This window comes from Denticeps clupeoides, chromosome 20 (genome assembly GCF_900700375.1).
Source record: "Denticeps clupeoides chromosome 20, fDenClu1.1, whole genome shotgun sequence".
In the NCBI taxonomy this organism is placed as follows: domain Eukaryota; kingdom Metazoa; phylum Chordata; class Actinopteri; order Clupeiformes; family Denticipitidae; genus Denticeps; species Denticeps clupeoides.
Window position 1 is genome coordinate 4,836,141 of NC_041726.1, and position 22,421 is coordinate 4,858,561.

The following is a 22,421-nucleotide window of genomic DNA, read 5'->3' on the forward strand; positions in this document are numbered from 1 at the left end:
ATATATATATATATATATATACACACACACACACACACACACACACACACACACACACCTCACTCACTCACTCACACAGTTCCGTTCAGGCCAAAAGTTTGGATACACCTTCTCATTCGATGCGTTATCTTTATTTTCATGACCATTTACGTTGGTAGATTCTCACTGAAGGCATCAAAACTATGAATGAACACATGTGGAGTTCTGTACTTAACAAAAAGAGGAGACCTGGCCTCCACAGTCACCGGACCTGAACCCAATCCAGATAAATTATCGATGGAATTCAGATTTTTGTGTAATTTTGTTGTCAGCGCATTCAACTATGTACAGTATTTAATAAGAATATTTCATTCATTCAGATGTAGGATATCTTATTTGTGTTCTTTTTATTTATTTGAGCAGAGTATAAAAAAACAGACAGTGACAGAAATACAGTATTTATTTTTCAAATTATAAACAGGAAAAAAAAAAAACATTGAAAAATAATTCCACTGTGCAAAAACCAAGCAGTGACTTACAAAGTTTTCTTTGGTCTTGTTTCCAAAAAGAAATTCAGCTTCAAAATGCACATTGTTTATGTAGACTCTACAATATCTCAAACTGATATCTCAAATTTGCATAGATAACCTTTCTGTCTTTTGTACAAAAAAAAAAAAAAAAAGACAACAGTAAACATGTAAACACTTCTGTCTGGTAAATAGGAAAGGGACGCAGGGATTGGCATTCTGACTGGCCCTAAGAGCGTGCTGGTTATCCCAGCAGGAGGCGCTGCAGCCCCGTAAGACAGGAAAGCCCCGCCCCCATCCATACGCATGGCTGTCTGTGTCGATATCCAGCACCGACGAGCCTGGGTGGGCAGGGAACAGCTCACAGGGAGCAGAAGAAATCTTTCAGGGTCCCCTTTTTGCCGGTGGGGCTGTCCTCCAGCATCAGCATCTTCTTCAAGCGTGAAAACGGAGATTTCTTCACACTGGATGACTTTGATGCACTGGTGGTCCCAGACGATCCAGACCTGGGGGCACAAAATGTAATAATAGACTCCAATTATGCCACAGTGAGTTGAAGCCTCAGATTCTGACATTGAGACTGTCTCGGAGTGCTGTTATATCACAATAAAAATCCTAATTGTTGCATTTGCCAAACTGCGTGACAAACACCAACACTAATCCGAGATCATGCTGTTTAGTTCTGAATCAGCCTGAAGCACAACTGTGCCAATATCAATTAGTTATTACATTTATGGCAATATGGTTAAAAAAAAAAAAAAAAAAAAAAGAATTCCGGAATGTTTGTTTTTACCTCGGTGTGCTGGCAGGGGTTTTGGCCCTCGATTTCGGGGTCACCGTGTTCGATTTGTTTGCCGACCGGGGGCTCTTGTGCTTGGCTGAGCCCCTCGGCGTTATGGGGCTCGTCCCCAGGGAGATCAAGAAATTCCTGTTTACCCCGGAACTTCGGGTCATCTTGTTGCAAGTGTGACAAGTGGCCATCTAGTGAAAGACGAGGGGGAGAAAGTAATAAAATGATTAACGGATGGTGAGAATAGCGACTATGAAGACTTATGCTATGTGTCTCCCAGAGACGAGCTTATCCACCAACCACCAACTTCCTCTGATAAAAGAGATTGTGGGACTTGAGCGTGCCAGGCCAGCTGTGACAGACGCTAAAACCAGACATAACCTGGGATCAAGTGTGCCCAGCTGTGGCAGGCTGTCATTCGTCACGAAAAAAACAAAGCACCACCGTACCAAACCAGCTGCACCATCCTTTCCCAACGTCTACCAAAAGAGACAAGGCAACAATAATGAACCAGAAGCAACATGTTTCTTACCCTGCAAATTACGTCACCATTACTTAAAAAAAAAAAAACACAATCTAATATCGAGTCCATATGAACCTGTTGCCCCAACCGTAATCTCCAATAGAAACATGTTATGGTAGATTTGAGGTGCAAATTTAGAAGGCTCGATGAACAAATAAATAAATACACAAATTCTTAACTTAATAAACCCCAATATTAAATATATAGTGACATTTTATGAACTAAATATTGAATTTTTTTGCCATAATGATGAGTGCATACCAAAACAACACTTTATACCTGAATGAATATGTCTTTTATGCAGGTTTATGAAAATTATATTGCAAACACAAATGACTTGATGCACTACTTAAAAAAAAATATTGGATAAACAAACAAACAAACAAAAAAAATACAAGAAAGCAGAAGTTCAGTAACTCACAGAAACAAACGTAGCCATGCTGGGGTCCGATCGGTGGTTCCTGGGTTTTTAACACGCCAGTGAGTCTGGCCAGCGTTATAAAGCGTGCTTCTAACGGACGCGCCGGCTCTCGGCCAATCCCTGAACATGGTGGGCGGAGTCCTCCACACCCCTTTACTATGTACAGCTTTCCTGCCCTCTTCATGTCTCACCCAAACACAATTTCAGAACAGCCTGGATTAAACTGGAGCCTCAACTGAACCGGAAATAATTTATGTTGGTGTTAAAACCATTAGATAAAGAGGTCCTACTGCAGTCAAACAATCATTATGTATTATGATCAATAAATCCATTCCGCATACTGATTGGTGGCAAGAGTCCTGGTGGTTTTGAACTTCTTCCACTGACTGATGATGGAGGCCACTGTGCTCATTGGGACCTTCAAAGCTGCAGCAATCTTTCTGTAACCTTCCCCAGATTAGTCCCTGGAGACAATCCTGTTTCGGACGTCTACAGATAATTCCTTTGACTATCAGGGTGGTAGTAGACTAGCGGGTAACACACTCTCCTGCGAACCAGAAGACCCAGGTTCAAACCCCACTTACTACCATCGTGTCCCTCAGCAAGAAACTTAACCCTGAGTGTCTCTCCAGGGGGACTGTCCCTGTAACTACTGATTGTAAGTCGCTCTGGATAAGAGCGTCTCATAAATGCTGTAAATGTAAAAATGTAAATGACTGTAAATCAAGACTGTAAATGTACAGTGGAGACGCTCAGGGTTAAGTGTCTTGCTTAGGGACACGATGGTAGTAAGTGGGGTTTGAGCCTGGGTCTTCTGGTTTATGGGTGAGTGTGTTACCCACTTGTGCTCTGAACTGTCAACGGGGGGACCTTATATAGACAGGTATGTGTCTTTCCAAATCACGTCCAATCAGCAGTTTTTTTCCCCCACAGTTGGACTCCAACTAAGCTGAAGAAACATCTCAAGGATGATCAGGGGAAACAGGAGACACCGGACCTCAATTTTGAACTTTATGGCAAAGGCTGTGAACACTGTTTTTATTTTTAATAAATTTGCCAAAACTTCAAGCAAACTTTTTTCACGTTGTCATTATGGGGTGTTGTGTGTAGAATTCTGAGGGGAAAAAATGCATTTAATCCATTTTGGAAGAATATGAAATGTGGAAAAATTATATGTGGAAAAAAAATATATACTTCAAATGATAGTCAAATTAATCAATCAGATAATGGCAAATAATTCGATTATTTAGGAAATACTACTCTTGCTCACATATGCTTCAGAATCGCTGTTCATCCGTTTAAAAGGCACCGAGACCTTTATGGGCACCGAGAATCGAGTCCTTAGGAGCAAAAATAAATTCCCGGCGACTAAACAAAAGCACAATCTGACAAACGCGGGACAAACAACCACATCATAAAAATAGTGTCTGAAAGGGGGACACCACCTACATAGGGGAACATCCTAATAAATCAAAGTTTATTGCAACGCCGCAAACAAAAAAAAAAAAAAAAGACAGACATTCTAAAAATGGTCCAACTCGGCATGGTAACAACATCGCTCATAAAAAAAAAAAGGCGATATAAACAGTCGTGTCCGGGCTCGTGAAGATGACACCTTAAGTGGCCTCGTGCTCCACTGGGACAAACATGGTGAAAGAATATGATCTGGGTGTTAAGACTCCTTTAATATGAACACTATGGCATCACTGTGATGTGAGGTGTGGTGGGGGGGTGATGGGGTCCTGTCGATGCGCCACCTGTACGGTTTTTATTAGACCAATGCTATGAGTCCCCCCCCCCCGATGCTCGTATAAAAGTCACGCGACCTTTCCTGTCCCCGCCGCTTTCTCACTTCGTGCATAAGATCCCGGCCTGAATTCGCACAAACATTCCACTCGGTCACGTGCGAACCCTTTATTTACCCCGTTCGGTGCTATTTGGCGCTTCGTTTACAACCGCAGGCCGGTTTATAGAAGCAGACTCCAGCTCAGGAATAAACCTCGGCAGGACAGGCGGCAACGCGCGCGGCCCTCAAAAAGCACCGCTATACACGCACAACGCCGGCACATTCTGAAATAAAGACGCCCCGGGTACTAGTGTCATTTTGGCCCGCCGCGTTGCTTAATAAATCAGCGCATCTCTTCACAGCTGCACTAAAAATGGCCGCACAAGGCAATTCGCCCCAGAATGCCCCTCACCCCGCGATTTTTTGCTGACAACGGGCCTCTCTGTATGCAGACGTTCGAACCGTTCGCAGCTACCGTAGTCATTTACAATATGAGCAACGTCCGGAAAAAGAAATGACCCGACATTTTGAACGGTCGCGAAACCGAAACGTGCAGCGAGGGGAAATCGCCCAGATACACAGCGGATGGGGGGGGGGGGGGGGCGAGTGTGTCTCTGGGGTCGAGCCTCTGGACTGTTTAGCCGGGTATAAACACGAAACCTGGTGTAGAGCCACAGACGGCGCCCGAGAGGGAGCGAGGAGACCGTTTCACGCCAACCAAGCCCCCAGATAGGCTCTTTTGTTGCCTATTAAAAGAACTGGCCTCCAAAAATACCCTGGAGCCCAAAACCGCTGTGCGATGACCTTCGTCCATAAGATCTCACAGCTACTGCTGCCCTTGTCGGGCCAGAAGTGACACTCTGGCCACAGTTATCGATCCGTTTTTTCCAAACATGAGGCCAGCGGCCAGAGGACGGCTTGTGTCAGTTCGGAACAAAGGGAAACCAGACCGTCGCAAGCGAGGTAAGCGTCTGTCCGTTTTGGAAATGGACTAAATAAAAACGCATCAAGGCCGTAGCTGCAGTAGCAGCCGTCAAAGCCCTGGCTGTTGGCAAACGACCTCGTTTTTTGTTATGTCTGCACAGTCTAAAAAAAAAAGAGAGAGAGAGAGAGAGAGAGACATAAAGCTGTGCTGACGAGAACAGAGTAATTCGTCGAATGAGCGGCGCAGCAAGGGGAGCCCAGGGTGGGGGTCTGGAGCGACTGAAACGCAACATCTCTCCCGCTCTGCCCACTGATCCACAACAGCAGTGGCACGTGACGGAAAGCCAGCGGCGAGGTGTTGTTGCCACTTCGCATCCCCCAAGCTCCTGTACGATAGTTGCCCGAGACTTTTCCGGAAGCCTGTATGGAATGACGGCAGTAAGAAAATATGCAGCTAAAATATGAGTGGACTGAATAAGAGTGGACAATCCAGTTCAGACCTTCCAAGGTTCCCACAGATGCTCAAACTGACTGAGATCTGGAGATTTTGAAGGACTAGTCTGCATCTTATGGGACACCGTTTGGTGAGCTCTTACATTTATGGCATTTATCAGATGCCCTCATAGGAGACTTTGGTTGCTGCTCTAATTATGAACCCCTCCTCACAATTTATCCATCCTTTTACCAGAGGACCTGCAGATTTGGAGATGTCAAAAGAGCCTAGGTTCTTGGTTGCACAAACACACTCTCTTTACAACTCATAACAAGTTGCGGAATGCCGGTTCTCTCTCATCCTGACCTCAGCAGATTCATCGTGGCTTTTTGGACTGGGTGTTTGCTGACAAACAGCAGGGAGGAAGAGGGGTGGTAGAAGAACCAGAAGACCCAGGTCCAAATCCCACTTACTACCATCGTGTCCCTGAGCAAGTCCCTGTAACTACTGATTGTAAGTCGCTCTGGATAAGGCCGTCTGATAAATGCTCTAAATGTAAAAGGAAGAGACTGAGAAATTAAGATAAGGAGAGACAGACAGCGAGGCGGCATGTGCGAACCAGCACGTATTTCCGACCACCACCTGGTGGGCGCGGCATGTACATTGGCCAGCATCCATCAGAATGGATCCTGGAGCCCCATGACAGCATTACATGCAGTGGTATTCCACAAATGGCATCTCATTACTGGTCAATCTCCACATGTCTCAGATCCTCAAATGACTCTACGGGATATCTGGAGGGCTAGAAGGCTTTTAAAAATAGACGTGCTACAGGATAAATGACTACAGAATAATCTACTTGCTATGTAGCGGGGGGACAGACTGCATAGAGCATTCCTATGAATCATCAAACCATCTCAAGTTCAAGTCAAGTCCTCCAATGGAAGCTCGCGTGTTCAAGATCAATCCCTTATGTGCATTTGTTTTAAATATGTCTCATTAAAGGGTCATTCATAATCATTTTTTTTTTTTTTTTTAAAAGATCAAATACGACTGTAAGAGTCCAGCTATTAAAGAGACCAGAAGCCACACAACAGTTTATACACATACACAAATTATTTTTCTTTTGAAGAAATAAAATACAATGATACTGAAACAAAGGGCTTGTAACAACTGAACGAGAAAGCATGTCGATTAGCAGTAGCTGTGGACTCGTATTGATTTTTTATTGATGGTGCTTTCACCTCCCGCCGGGGGCATGGGAACAGCCCTTATATCAAGCATATTAATCCAATCCGTTAATCCCTCCCCGTTCCCAAAACAGCAGACATGGAGCGAAGTCTGGCACCGATTTGATTCCAGAGATGCATGGGCATTCATTTAGGTGGACTGGGTCCACAATCTAACTACAGGGCCATTTCCATAGCATTCTATCTAAAAGACGGGACACCCGAAATGAGTCCAAGCCCCTGTCCCCTATGGCCATCCAGCCAGACCACTCAGGAATGGCAATGAATCAAATGCGCTGGAAATGACTCTCACCAAAGTGCTGGAGGAATTCCTGAACCTCCGAATCCGGTCTTTCTGCTGCAGGTTGAGTCTGTGGCCCTTAGCCTCCTTCCGTAATAGGCGTTGCAGCCGAGCAGAGGGCTTGCGTTTGGGATTTAAACGGACATGGTGGTTTTCTGGCTCTCGCCACTGGAAGCAGAAGGCGCAGAATGTGGCTGAAGGACCTGGAGTCAAAGCAACAAGAAAAGCATTGAACCCAAAACATGTATTAGAACCAGACACCGGTATACATCAAATGTTGTTGTGCTCTACTCCGAGGTTTGTGGAGCTATAGAATCAGACGTTTGATCTTTAGGACATTGGATACTGCAGATGTTGAATTTTTAAGCCAAGCGGGACTGCGGTTTGGCTCTACTCTTCATTCCAAATGAGGTCTATTCCAAAGACTCGGCTGCAAACCAACACATAATTTAACAAGGTTGGTACGTTGGTAGTAGCCTAGCGGGTAACACACTCGCCTTTGAACCAGAACACCCAGGTTCCAACCCCACTTACTACCATTGTGTCCCTGAGCAAGACACTTAACCCTGAGTGTCTCCAGGGGGGGACTGTCCCTGTAACTACTGATTGTAAGTTGTTCTGGATAAATGTAAGGTTAGCCGGGATTAACATTTTATCACATTCATTGTGCAGGAATTCCCAACACACTGCCACCGTTTATGGAAAACATTAGTCCACAATTTAGTAACATTACCATTACCGTTCACTTACCAGTTAACTTTTGTCTGAGCCTGAAATAAAAACAGAAAGGTAAAATTATTGCAACAAATGGCGGCACCGTATTCACATTCTACAGTTTGTACAACACTCATGAACATATACACACATTGTGGGTGCCAAATGTTGTGTTGTTAAAGGTTGTAATATCCTAGGTGGAACACAGGGTGGCGCATGCAACTATTCAGGTATAAAGGCAGCAAACTCTATGTTGTTGGCAGGTGTTTGACCCGGAAGGGCGAAGGGTTTTAGACCGCTTGCACGAACGCTACGCCAGCGCTTACGGGACTGCTTGCACGAAAGCTTACACCAACGCTCAGGCAACGCCTAAGCTGCCCCCAAAATCCTGAAGGGGTTAAGGAAGCGCTAATCATAAGGTTGCGCTAATCATAAGAATCCCGATCCGCCGAGATGCCACTGAGCAAAGCACCGTCCCCACACACTGCTCCCCGGGCACCTGTCATGGCTGCCCACTGCTCACCAAAGGTGATGGGTTAAATGCAGAGGACAAATTTCACAGTGTCACCGTGTGCTGTGCTGCTGTGTATCACATGTGACAATCACTTCACTTTCACTTACCGCTGAACTAACCGGTGATATCTGCTATGTGCTGGGGTGGAATAAATGGACATTTTGTATTTGACATCAAGATTTAATTGTGTTACCATCGTTAGCATCAAGCGCGCCAGCCAGGCCACATCCTGTGTCGGGCACGTCAGTGGTTCGGTAATAGACCAGACTCCTTTAATACACATTATCTCACGATGCTGGGCAGTCCTGACATGGTGTCGAAAGAAAAGGGCCCCAAACGCCACCAAATGCCCCCCGAAAATCCACCATTAGCCGTGATGAATAAAGAGCAGTGTGTCTGAGAGATTTAGGCCAAGTGTTTCTAGTTTCCACTGCCCGCCAAAACCTTTTGATACCGTGCTAAAATTAGCGCCCCCGTGCTATAAGAAGACCGGCTATATTTTGCCTTCGGCCTGGGCGGCGCACGTGCCGCAGGGCCGGGACCAAATCCGATCAACCTCTAACCCCGCACCAGCTGGCCCTCGAGCATCCATTCCGACCAGTGCAGTAATAATGAAACTAATGAATGACCAATAGGTGGAATGGGCCTTGGTCCTAAGCGTGATTACATGCCATCGGCGATCCTGAAGTTGAACACCCCACCCCGCCAGTGAACGTGGAGAGCCTGGAAGATGCCCCCACCAACGTGGGGAGAGAAACTCCACAAGGTCCAAGTTGGGAGTCCAACTAAGAGCCTTGGAGGTTCACTTTTACTTAGTGTTTTCCCTAGTATTTAAGATGGGTACTGTGGATAAAAACCTGAAGAGTTGCAGAAATTTAAACACTGTTACCTCTCACAAAGTTTTTCAAAGCAAATTATTACCATGACCCAAACATTCAAACAAAGTTCAGTATATATATGTTAAATTGAATAGTGCAAAATGTTTATACAATGCACCACATTGTGACTCTTAGTACTGGCTATCATATGTTAAACTAGCTTTTAGACAGGTGACATTGTCGTCCCTAGGCTACTACCAGGGTGGTAGTAGCCTAGTGGGTAACACACTCGCCTATGAACCAGAAAACCCAGGTTCGAATCCCACTTACTACCATTGTGTCCCTGAGCAAGACGCTTAACCCTATAGTTGCTCCAGGGAGACTGTCCCTGTAACTACTGATTGTAAGTCGCTCTGGATAAGGGCGTCTGATAAATGCTGTAAATGTAAATGAAATGTAAATGTCCCGTGCGTCACACCATCTTTGTCGTTTTAGTAGCTTATATTGGTTTTGCATAAAGATTATTTCATTGAAATGTTGCACAGATTTGACCCCCATTATACAATAGCATTTTGAGATCTTGCGCTGAAAAAGGCAATGAAAATGTAACATATTATTAGAAAAATGTAATATTAAATATTTGTCTAAAAGCTTATATAGTTCATAGAATTCTATCGTGGAAGTTCCTTTTAGCAAGTGAGACATGACAAGTTTTCAAACTGCTTGTATGGCTTATTACCCTGTAATAAGGCACGACAAGTACTACATACATGTCACATTTGGTTTATAGTTCTGACCACTAGTTATGGGGATAAAGTAACTTGTGTTATTAAAATGTGCGGTGTTATTTTCTGAAAGGGATGCATAAAAACCATGAACACATGAGGTGACATTTAAACATTTTTTCTATACACAATAGCAATGTTTTAAAGAAAACTAAGTTTTAAATGGGAGGAGCCTACAGTTATGATTGGCAGGTCATTCCTCATTCTGGGACAAATCTAATGTAGTGTGCAAAAACCCATTCATTGCGTTCTCTGCGCTTGTAATACAATTGAAAGTGAAGTGATTGTCATTTTGCAACTTTGCAGCACAGCACATGGTGACACAGTGAAATGTGTCCTCTTCTTTTAACCATCACCCTTAGTGAGCAGTGGGCAGCCATGACAGGTGCCCGGGGACGGTACCTTTCCTTGAGGGGAATTAAATTAAAATACTTGCCCTTAATCATCCTTTATGTGCACATTTATACAAGATTAGGATCCGCTAATGTGCGCAGTAACAGCAAAGCGATTCCCGAAATCGACTGGGCACGGGGGCGCCGGAACATCAAACCGGGATTAAAACGGGATTCTAACAGCTGGGCCCTGACACGGACGCTCGCCGTGGCGGCCCAGCGGCAGGAGTCACGATGCTCACGCCCACCTTGCAGTGACATCTTGCAAGACAACAGCTGTGGCAGAAAAGGGGGAGGAGGGTTCTCCCCCCACCCAGCAGGGGGCGCCCGGCGATCATACCACGGCCTTCCGGCTTCCGACGAAGCCGCAGAGCCGCAACCCGAGTCATGAGGGCAGCAGCCAAAAGGCATCTGCACACGTGAAGCATGGGGGGGGATGAGCGAGCGTTGGGGCCACTGTACGGACGGCGACGCCCATGGCACATGTGCAAAAATGGGCTCTAAACAGGCAGTCAGCGCTGTTGTGTGGGGCTAGGCGTGAATTCCATAAATAATATCACAAATAAGAGAACATGAACATAGTGCGCGCATGCGCATATATATATATACACACACACACACACACACACACACACATATATATATATAAAATAAAAAAAAAAAAGTCATATCTCATAGGTAAGTCAGTTATATGGCTGACTTCATTATCAAAAATATAGACTGCTTTGGAACAATTAAAATTAGTTTAGGGCCATGTTATTCCCACAATGCGGAAAACGCAGAATCCAATAAATAAGACGGAGTCTGCTATGAAATGCAGAGTCGTGTATAATTTGTGTTCCTGGCGGCTGCTACATGTGTTTCCGTGGGACTTTTGCACACCATCGCGCAGTCCTCTGCATTTATCCCATCACCCTGAGTGAGCAGTGGGCGGCCATGACAGGCACCCGGGGAGCAGTGTGTGGGGACGGTGCTTTGCTCGGTGGCACCTTGGCGGATCGGGATTCGAACCGGCAACCTTCTGATTACGGGGCCGGTTCCTTCACCACTTGACCGATCGGTTTCCTCGCAACATTTAGGCTTGGCTCGCTGGAACACTGATGTCCTCAGAAAATTATGGAATTCAACTCTTAGTGCTAGATTTACAGTGGAACAATAACTCTTTTTGTGAGAACATACGTGACAATAACTCATATCAGAAACCGAGAGAAGAAGCGAACCGCTCACGCCAGAAAACTCTTGGTCGTGCGAATAAATCAGCTGATTCAAATCACGTGATTTTATTATCATGGTTCCGGTTCATTGTGCCAGTGTATGGGGAGAGTTTTGTGCCAGTGGGAACCGTCCCAATAGGCCATAACCAATTCAGATTCAAATATATTCAATTCAAGGGGGGGTACTGGCCTTTTAATATCTAGAAATTGGTCCTTCACACCAATGCCTCTGACACATCTTAGCATCTCTTCTTTCGAATTCCATACAGTCTCAGTTTCTTCTCCTGTGAACATCATTCTCATAGTCTTATATCGCCCTCCAGGGCCACTTGGGACCTTTATAGATGAATTGGACACTCTCCTCAGCACTTTCTCCTTAGAAACCCCCCTAACTCTCCTTGGTGACTTCAACCTTCCATCAGCCCAGCTACAATCATCCTGCCTTCTTCCCCTTCTCCACTCTTTCTCCTTAACCAACAGCAACATATCTCCCACACACAAAGGAGGGAATGTCTTGGACCTGGTCTTCAGTCGTCCTTCTCCAACTTCTGACCTTTCTTCCACTCCCCTTCACATCTCTGACCACCACTTCCTGACCTTTACACTCACTGTACCTACAGGATCCACAACTGTCCCCCGTCCATCCTTCATTAGACAAAACCTTCACACTGTCTCACCTTCATCTGTATCTTCCTGCATTCTTTCACATCTCCCAACCCCTGACTCATTCCTCTCCTTACCACTAGAGACCGCTACTAACTCTCTCCTCACCTCACTTTCCCTTTCCATTGATCAACTCTGTCCTATATCAACTAAACCCAAAAGGACTTCTCCCCCTGCGCCCTGGCTCTCCGATACATTGCGTAGCAATCGAGCAGCGGAGAGAAAATACAAGAAATCTCAACTTGACTCAGACCTACTGGATTACCAGAATCTTCTGCGCAAATTTTCTACTAACCTCACTACTGCTAAAACTGCTTTCTACAAAACAAAACTAGAAGCCTCTGCCCACAACCCTCAAAAACTCCACAACATCTTCTTATCCCTACTCAACCCCCCGACTTCCCCTGCCCCAACTTCATTAACAGCTGATGATTTTGCCAACTTCTTCACAGGGAAGATTAAAAAAATCTGTGAGACATTCTCCACCACTAATCCTACTCTTCCCTCTGAAAATTCGACAACTACTCTAAATCAATTTTCTAAAATCACATCTGATGAAATCATTCAGATTATTTCCACAGGCAACCGAACCACCTGTCCACTAGATCCAATACCTTCTGCAATGTTTCAAACTATCTCCCCTGACCTCATCCCTTTCACTTCTTATATCATAAACGGCTCAATCTCATCTGGCCACGTACCATCCGCCTTCAAAACAGCCAGGGTTCTTCCAATCCTAAAGAAACCCACTGCTGATCCTACAGACATTAACAATTACAGACCAGTTTCCCTCCTCTCATTTCTATCCAAAATCCTTGAGCGCTGTGTCTACAACCAGCTATCACTCCATTTATCACAGAACAACCTCCTGGATCCTAACCAGTCTGGCTTCAGAACAGCTCATTCCACCGAGACTGCCCTTTTGGCGGTTACCGAGCAGCTACATGCAGCCAGATTGGCAAAACTGTCATCAGTTCTTATTCTCCTTGACCTATCTGCTGCATTTGACACCGTTAACCACAAGACTCTCTTGTCAATCCTGAAGAGGCTTGGAATTCGGGGCTCAGCATGGCAGTGGTTTGCTTCCTACCTTGATGAGCGATCTTACCAAGTGACTTGGAAAGGATCCACCTCTACCTCACGTAGACTCTCCACTGGTGTCCCTCAAGGCTCGGTGCTAGGTCCTCTCCGTTTCTCCCTCTACACGAGATCACTTGGTGAGGTCATTTCCTCACATGGATTATCCTACCACTGCTATGCTGACGACACACAACTCCTCTTCTCCTTTCCTCCCTCTGATCTACATGCTGCTTCCAAAATCTCTGCATGTCTAACAGACATCTCGTCTTGGATGGCAGCCCATCACCTCCAACTCAATCCCACCAAAACTGAACTAATATTCATTCCAGCAGATTCTTCACCACATCAGGATCTTGCTATTTACCTAGACAACTCGCAGCTCTCTCCTTCTGCAACAGCCCGCAACCTTGGCGTAACAATAGACAACCAACTCTCCTTCTCAACTCACATCAGCAATCTTTCCCGCTCATGTAGATTCCTTCTCTACAATATCAGACGAATCCGCCCTTACCTGTCAACCCAGGCCACCCAACTACTGGTTCAGTCCTTAGTAATCTCACGACTGGACTACTGCAACTCCCTTCTAGCTGGTCTACCTCTATGTACCATCCGACCTCTACAACTCATACAAAATGCAGCAGCACGACTGATCTTCAACCTTCCCAAATTCTCCCATACCACCCCTCTGCTACGTTCCCTTCACTGGCTCCCAGTAGCTGCACGCATCAGGTTCAAAATACTGATGCTGGCCTACAAAGCCAAACATGGAGCAGCACCATCCTACCTCACAGCCCTCATTACACCTCGCACTGCACCTCGTCTACTCCGAGCCTCCAGTACTGCTCGCCTGGTCCCTCCATCTCTGAAGGTAAAAGGAAAACATTCATCCAGACTCTTCTCCGTCTTGGCCCCTCGGTGGTGGAATGAACTTCCCCTCGAGGTCAGAACAGCTCAGTCACTGAGCACCTTCAAACGGCAGCTCAAGACCTTCCTCTTTAAAGAATATTTAGATTAAATTGTAATTTTCTTGTCAAACTTTGTGTACAGAATCTACAACAGAGTGAATTAAATAGATGTATTCATAGTTGGGGTCCTAGTGAACCGGAATTGATCTCTTCATCGATGGTAACTTGAAAGCACGTTGTAAGTCGCTCTGGATAAGGGCGTCTGCCAAATGCCGTAAATGTAAATGTAAATTTCACTTTCTACTGGCACAAATCTCTGGCCATACAGGTGGGCACAACTTTTTTGTGTTTGTTTTTTTTGTATTCGAGGTATCCCCAATGTTTATTTATTTAATACACGTTTTATGCTGAGGATCTCGGTGATCCGCTTTGGGGATTGTTTTTGCTATAGAAATTGCATAAATTTGCTTTTTTTTGTGTGTGTATTTACTTTGAAATGATTGTGGCTCCCTGACGGCTGCAAATTGAATAAAAAAAATCCCGGAACAACAGCATGTACACAAGGCATGCGATCACATTTCAGAGGATCATCACACTGAGATGATTTTGAAAAGTCATAACTGTTATCGGTTCAGTGGAGCATCGTGGCAGGGGCAGAGTGGCCCAAAAAAAAAAAAAAAAGAAAAATACAAAACTCATTTCCCCTCAGACTACAGGCTTTTGCAGGTTGGGATGCCTGGAATACAGAAGCAGCGAAAGAGCGAAATGGCTAAAAATGGTTTTATATATGTTAATATAATATTTTTTTTTTTTTGTGTGTGTGTGTGTGTATGCATAGAGAGAGAGAATAATTTGAGAAGAGAAAAGCATATTGTGATAAATGTTGTTGCCATATCAACCAATCCTAATGGGAGGTACTATAGGCAATTTCTGTTAAGAAATTATTATTATTTTTTTTTTTTCATTGCTTTGAAATGATTACTTCTTCTTATGCGAAACAAACCGTATGACTGCAGTATCACTGAATTTGTTATTACCATTAGTATCTGGTCACAGGTTCATCAAATAATACTCTGCACCCAGATGGCTGGGAGGACTGCGGTCTGAGTCTGACAGATTTCACACTTCTCCGCAATTCTGACTTTCCGAGGACAGGCGGGGGAAGAAAAAAAATAATAATAAAAAAGCATTTTATCCAAACCTGTCCAAACTTAATCCGTCAAGAAGAGCTTCTCGACAGGCTGTTTTCATTTCTGTTTTATTGCCACTGGTGTATTTTTTTACTTCAAGGGTGAGTTATGATGGAAAAATGGGCTTCTGTGTGTGTGTGTGTGTATGTGTGTGTGTGTGTATATACACACACACACACACACACACACACACCCCGCCAGTGATCTTGATATTTGCTCATCTTCAATCTCAGCAGGGTGTGCTGCCGAAGGAAGGGAGGGGGGGGGGTCAACTCTGGTGGACCAAACAGAGACAGGGACAGAGATGTAGTCCCGTCTCCGACGTGGCAGACCGAACGTGATTCACAGGCCAAGCCATTCATTTCCCAGCTCCACCGAATGCTACAATTCCCATCGAATCGGAATATCTTTATTGTCCTTGTAATGAAATTAGGTGCAGTCCCTGAGTCCCTGAAAGCTAGCGTATATACAGTACTAATATAACACACTATGAAACCAAATAAAAATGTAAAGGATGAGGAAGCACTGGGAACTACGTATACTCTTTTTTTTGGTTTAACAAAGGCTTAGTTCAAGGGTTTCTATTTTTCATATGTTTTTTACACCACAAATGACTGGCATTTTAACAAGGTATACTTTTAAAATACACTGTATGTAGCACCGGGCAATGTGAAATTCTGTAACGAAGGGAGCATTCAAGTCAAGTCAGGAGCATTACGTCAGGCTTAATACCAATTAAGACGGTCATAGGCTCTTTTGAAAGTGCCGATTCATGTAAACAAAAAAAAAATTACAACATGATTTAATATTTTTATGACACGTTTTGAGAACGAGCTCGCAGTAAACAGAAAGAACTATATCGCCGCGTTGCCAGATCTCGCCAGAAGAACGATTAACCGCATTTCGCTCTGACGAAAACTGTGTCGTTACGTTCAACACCCAACTACTCAAACCATTTTCATAAGTAAACATTTTTTTTTACATTTGTCCACTTTCAGCCCTTAAATTGTCCAAATAAGCGGCGATTCAGTGGCGCACGCTTAGGGGTCAGTTACAATAAACTGCACATATTTATAATAAAAACGCCTAGGGGCCAGATATGCTTATATGTACATATTTATAATAAAACCCCGTAGAGGGTCAGTTACACTTAAAAATTATATTTATAAAGAAACACGCGTAGAACCAGATCTGGCAACCCTCGCTCCATTCCCAATGAGCGTTTCGCCACCTGCCGTAACGACCAAGGCATGACAGACGGAACCAGGATGCACCCAGGCGACCAAATTCCGACGAGCATGAGAACTTACATGAGGGTCCGCGACAGCTCCGGGCACACGTCCTTGTAACGCAGCGATGCCTCCGCCAGAAACGAACGCGTTGCGAGGAAGGAGCCGTCGTCCATGGTTCAGCCACGTGCAGAATGCTTCGCGCACAAAAAACTACAACGACGACGACGACGAATCTTCCCGCACTTGTGACAGCTCTGGGTGGCTTTACAGGACTTGCGCATCGAAACCACAGTTCGCGCAATTTCCGTGAAAACACCGCGCATCGGGCACTAAAGAAGACCCGAGTCCCCCACGCTTCCTATTCGTGGGGTTTTTACCCACAATGCACCGCGCCAGACTCTCGGAACTCTGGGAAAGCGAGTTTGGCGACAATTGTAATAGGAACTGAAAACTTTACAAACGGTCGAAGCGAGTACTCGTTGACACTGCGTAAATGTCGCACGGTTTGGTAAATGAGCTCAGCCGCGGCTTATTGTCATTGTTGCCGTTACAGTATATTGCAAAAACAAGGCTTCGTTTTCCTCAATGTTGCTGAATGTCGAGATGGTGCCGATGTCCAGTTGTGCAACGCCTGGTCGTTTCCAGTCGTGCTGTGAGGTCAGTTTAATAAGAAAAGTTCTCCAGCAGCCGAGATCATGAGGTTGCAGTCAAGGTCAAATTTGCAAGTTGACAGGTCAAATACATGTAAGTGAAAGGCGATGCAACAGCATTGTGAGTGTGCCATCAGTTCTATGTGGGGTTTTGTGGGGAAATGAGAGCTGATGGGAGAACTGTGTGTGTGTGTGTGCGTGTTTTTGAAACGATACCTTCGACCCCATTTCGGAGCTCCTCCAAGATCCAGGAAAATAATCGTATCGAATCGTATCGAAAATTCGTCCCGAGGTGCGGCGTCTATGAAACTGGATATATGACCGAATCGACCAAAACAATTCGGCAAAAAAAAAAAAAAACCGAGGCCAACGCAGACGCGTCCAAACGAGCACGGAACCTACTTGTGGTTATTTGTAAATTGCAGCCACGTCCTGCACGATCTGTACTTCGTTACGGCGTTATTAACATGCGCAGCGACCTCGTCGGTCTGTTTCCTGGTCGTGGGTGCATTTGTAAGGATGACATTCCAACATTGCGCCTGGTCCAGGATGTGTTGAGATTTGCGTTCTTGGTAAGAATGAATGAATGAATGAATTAAAGTCTCTCTCTCTCCGTCTCTCGCTCGCCCACTCGCTCGCCGACATTAAAAGGCAGAACCGGGACTCCGGGACGGAGACGGAGAATTTGACGGGACGCCCGCAGTCCGTGTCCGCGGCGTGTGGAGGACCTCAGCAGGTAACGGCGACAGCGACGCGGAATCGTCATTATTGCTATAATGGAGGCGTAAAGCTACATCGTTCTCTAAAGTTCCATGCAAATCTGCATCCTTTAGCACTTAATGAGTGCTAAATAATGAGAACTTTAGATCAACCTTTGCAAATGATCGATTGTCCTGTGATTCTGTGCATATTTCAGTTAGTGTTGCATGATGCTCTTTTTGGATCTCTGATGATCAGAAGACCTTCTGTGAAAATGCAAATCAAGTTCATTTTTTTGGGGTTTTTTTGTGATGGTTCCGGAATCCTGCTGTTGTGCAACGGTTTATGAAATAAGATGCCGTCAAGGCGAGGGGGAGAAAAAACGAACCGTACTGCATGAAGCGTTTTGGGGTTGGACGCATATCACCCACGCATATAACTTCGCTGCCGCTGGGCAGAGCCACCTAGGGTCACGTGGGGGCGAACAGGTCACACGTTTAAAAAAAAAAAAAAAGAGGCCGCCACCCTACTGGAGTAAAGCTGATGCTGTCACCACCTTGTCCTGGACCATTGGGGACTCTTCCCCCCCCCTCCCCTGCACCGCGGCAACCAACTCCGGTTGTGCTGAGGCGGGCAAACGAGAGGCTGGTGAAAGCTCGGCCCGCCGGCACTGGACCTGGCAGACCTGTGATTCGGTCTTCACCGCCTCAGTGCAGTGTGTGTGTGTGTTGCCTGGTATCACGCAGATCTTCGGCTCTTTTGCTTAAACCTCAAACCGGGCCTGTGCGGGAGCCAGGAATCCTCCTCGAGAACCGCGATCGATTTCCAGAGAGGCGCCGGCCCCGGCGGTAAAGACTCGGCAATTAATAGACCCATTCTAACGAACCCGGCCAGGCCCGGCCCGCTTTGTAGCGCGGAAATTCGCTCACGGAGAAGAAAGTGTTTAAGCTCGACTCTCCAAATCTCTCCCCTCCCCCTGGAAGTCTGCCGGATGCCCCGCACTGCCGCGCATAATCGGTGTTAACCGAGCAAAGATCTTCGCCTCACACAGGACTTTTTTCGTTGAATTAAGGAAGCAATAAATACATTTACATTTCCGTCATTTACCAGACGCCCTTATCCAGAGCGACTTACAGTCAGTAGTTACAGGGACAGTCCCCCCCTGGAGACACTCGGGGTTAAGTGTCTTGCTCAGGGACACGATGGTAGTAAGTGGGGTTTGAACCTGGGTCTTCTGGGTTATAGGCGAGTGTGTTACCCACTAGGCTACTACCACCCTAAATGATTTTATTTTAGAGTTGACGTATGGCCATTTCTCCATTATGAACTCTTATAATTATGTGTAATGGAGGTCCAGGGGCGACGCTCCGAGACTTTCATTTCGAACACCTTGTTGTGAAGTGGGACCGGCCCGAGAGCACTGTGCACACATTGTTCGTTTTCTGGTGGGTTCCTCGGGGGAACAGAGGACAAAGGGGCTCCGCTCCTACCTCAGGTCACATGTCCGAAGAGCCGTGTGCCTCGGCTTTGTGCCCCCCCCCATCCCTCGGAGGGCTCACAATGCACACTGTACCCCCGCGCTGTCGCTCGCTACGCCGGGCGCGCTCCCGTCCCACTGACCGTGCAAGTGGCACTTATTAACCTGCAACGACACTTTAATTACATGAAAACCGAAAATGCCTCTGCCTCTCCGTGAGGGTCTGGCTTTTCTACTGTCGGCTCTTATCCACGCTCTAGCCGGTCGAGAGTGGAAGCTCCTCCGCCCCGCCTCCATTTTCTCCTGCCCCGCCGCTTCCCTTTTCACTTCACCTTGCCAGGTTGTCCTTGGGCTGGTCGGTGTCACACAGAGTACGTCCCTGCGGTTCCAGAACTAGGTTGGAACCATTTCCAGGGCGCTTTCGGCTGGTTGCTCTCTCTCCCTCTCTTTTTTTTTTTTTTTTTTTTGCGGGAGAGCAAGAGGAAGGTTGTCCTGCTCACCTTGTGCACGGAGATGAAATGGGGTGTGAGTGTGGATGGGTTTGGGGATATTACGTTTCATTATTTTAAAGGGAATTAAAATGGGGCGAGAGAAATGGCGAATTCCTCTGGAATTTTAATGCCCCGACAGAAAAAAAAAAAAACCCGCTGATGTTGAAATCTAGACGAGTGCCCGCTGGCTGACATGGTTGTGCTTGGTCGAGAATATTTAAAGGATGCAATGCCTTCTAAAGACCCAATTACACCGTGTAATTACTATGTAATTATTTTTAAACGATCGGTGAACTGCTGTAGCTTAATGCACAGTGATGCAATTTTACTTTATAAAAAGTCACATTTTGTATCAAACAGTGAAAAGTAATGATATATAAAGGTGACAGGCATCGTATATAACTTATATAACTATACTATATAATTTGGCATGAATGGATGTGAATGCGCGTGTAGGGGACGTGTCCGGGGAAAAGAGGACGTGTGGGCACCCTAAGCAGTGTATTACAATCTGTTTTTTCCACCTGCTCCACAGAAAACAACAAAACAATTACAAAGCACATACTTCCTGTCTATTGTACCAATCCATTCCGTTATCGACCATTGCTTTTAAATGGGTTTTCCATTTTGTAAATTTGTTTCGGTGACTGGTAAAAGAGTTTTTTGCATGTCGTAAATTTGTTTTATGAAAAGTTCAATGACTGACAGTAATGACTGACAGTTCTCACACTGTGTAAATACAGTACAGGCCAAAAGTTTGGACACCTTCTCATTCAACGTGTTTTCTAATTTTTCATGACCATTTACTGAAGGCATCAAAACTATGAATGAACTCATGTGGAGTTATGTACTTAACAAAAAAAGGTGAAATAAGTGAAAACATGTTTTATATTCTAGTTTCTTTGCTCTGATTACTGCTTTGCACACTCTTGGCATTCTCTCCATGAACTTCAAGAGGTTGTCACCTGAAATGCTTCTCCAACAGTCTTGAAGGAGTTCCCAGAGGTGTTTAGCACTTGTTGGTCCAGCTCACCCCAAACCATCTGGATTGGGTTCAGGTCCGGTGACTGTGGAGGTCAGGTCTCCACTTTTTGTTAAGTACATAACTCCACATGTGTTCATTCATAGTTTTGATGCCTTCAGTGAGAATCTACCAACGTAAATGGTCATGAAAATAAAGAAAACACGTCGAATGAGAAGGTGTGTCCAGACTATTGGCCTGTACTGTTTTTTTGAAGAACAGACAACTAAATTTGATGATGCTTTCTTAACAAAGTTTAGAACCCAGTTATGATTATTGACGGTTCTGAACGTCCTTGTCCTGCTATATGGGCAATTTCAGAAAAGCAATCACTCCTACGTTCCTAAAAATGTTGATTTGGCACTAATCGCAATGAATTATGTCCTGTGAACAAAACAAGACTGTGCAAATGGGAAGCAATAGAACATATAAACGACTCACCTAACTCCAACTTTGCCAACTCCTCATATATGTGGTTAGATTTCAAAAGCAATTATTACATTTCAAAAGCTGCTAGACAGCCCTTTGTGATCCCATGTCCCTGCACTTTTAAGAGAAAGTTGCCTTTTTTAATCTGACAGCTTTCCTGTTTTAGGGTGTTTTAGGCTTGTCTGGGTTCTAAGCTTTTTGCCACTCGGACGCTGTAATTAAAAATGCCAAAGAGGACCCAAAAATGTGTCCGCCTGCGTACCTTCTTACTTTTAAAAGTCACGCTGATGTGCCATTAACAGCAATTCGGCCCACATTCGCGCTCTTGCCCTCCAAATGGTGGTGCATCCTGCACGGGCGCAAGGTGAAACAGGGAGGCTATTCCCAGCGTGCGTGTGATAAATGTGGTGTTACGTGGCTGAAACAGAGCATCATCGCCCTCTCTCTCTCTCTCTCTCTCTCTCCCTCCCTCCCTTTATCTCCACAGGGAGCATCGGATGGAGCGGCTGAAGGTGACCTGTGGCTGGGCCAGTGGCTGCAACACAGGACATGGGAGCCACCTCTCACTCCCGCTCGTGTCTTGTGTTGCAGCCAGCGGAGCCGCCGCACCGCGACTGCCAGACCCAACGTGCTGGCGCCCCGGCGATGGGATTTACTCCGACGTTGCAGATGTTCGAATCTTAGCTGCATCAGCTAAAGACACAAAATCAATGGTCACCCCAAAGTCATATATTTCTGAACGGATGACGTCTGCAGGTTAAAATCGTCATTATTATTTTTTTGCTGCTATTACTTCTGTTTCTATCCACTTTCTGCCGTGACAAATGCACTTTCCCACTAGTGGGACTAATATAGGTTGATCTTATCAGTGCCCAGTGTAGCAAAAATGGGGAATCCGGGAAGGAACATTGGAGCTTTGACCTGTTAAATAAAGCAAAGCTGCACGGAAGTACGAGTCAAAAGGGGCAGTGGTGGCCTAGCAGTTAAGGAAGCGGCCCCGTAATCAGAAGGTTGCCGGTTCGAATCCCGATCCGCCAAGGTGCCACTGAGCAAAGCACCGTCCCCACACACTGCTCCCTGGGCGCCTGCCATGGCCGCCCACTGCTCACTCAGGGTGACGGTTAGAAGCGGAGAAGCAATTTCCTTCGGGATTAATAAAGTAAAAAAAAAAAAAAAAAGCACCAATGTTACAGCTCAACAAAAGAAAAGTGAGGACTGTGCAAATGAACTGTGA

General features: G+C 45.5%; 1 protein-coding gene and 1 long non-coding RNA gene across 2 annotated transcripts; one reads left to right on the top strand and one right to left on the bottom strand.

Moving 5' to 3' along the window:
- Positions 1-424: 424 nt before the first annotated feature.
- Positions 425-16,816, bottom strand: rmp24 (ribonuclease MRP subunit p24). The gene is made up of 5 exons (XM_028964429.1): positions 16,499-16,816; positions 7,664-7,683; positions 6,926-7,116; positions 1,300-1,487; positions 425-1,012 (listed from the first exon to the last, which is right to left on the bottom strand). Exons 1-5 carry the CDS (start codon positions 16,591-16,593, stop codon positions 868-870), a joined length of 639 nt encoding a protein of 212 aa, XP_028820262.1. The 5' UTR covers positions 16,594-16,816; the 3' UTR covers positions 425-867.
- LOC114770476 (uncharacterized) lies at positions 16,415-22,073 on the top strand. Its single transcript, XR_003743344.1, has 3 exons — positions 16,415-17,164; positions 17,722-17,806; positions 21,675-22,073. It is a non-coding gene; the product is annotated as an uncharacterized LOC114770476 (long non-coding RNA).
- The last annotated feature ends 348 nt before the right edge of the window (positions 22,074-22,421 follow it).

What these genes read in the sequence shown, in the direction of transcription:
- rmp24 (XM_028964429.1), bottom strand. Translation starts at nt 16,593, where the DNA reads ATGGACGACGGCTCCTTCCTCGCAACGCGTTCGTTTCTGGCGGAGGCA. An exon ending in GAGCTGTCGCGGACCCTCAT is followed by an intron (nt 7,684 to 16,498) that starts GTAAGTTCTCAT and finishes TTTTTATTTCAG; the next exon opens with GCTCAGACAAAAGTTAACTG. An exon ending in GCTCAGACAAAAGTTAACTG is followed by an intron (nt 7,117 to 7,663) that starts GTAAGTGAACGG and finishes CTTTGACTCCAG; the next exon opens with GTCCTTCAGCCACATTCTGC.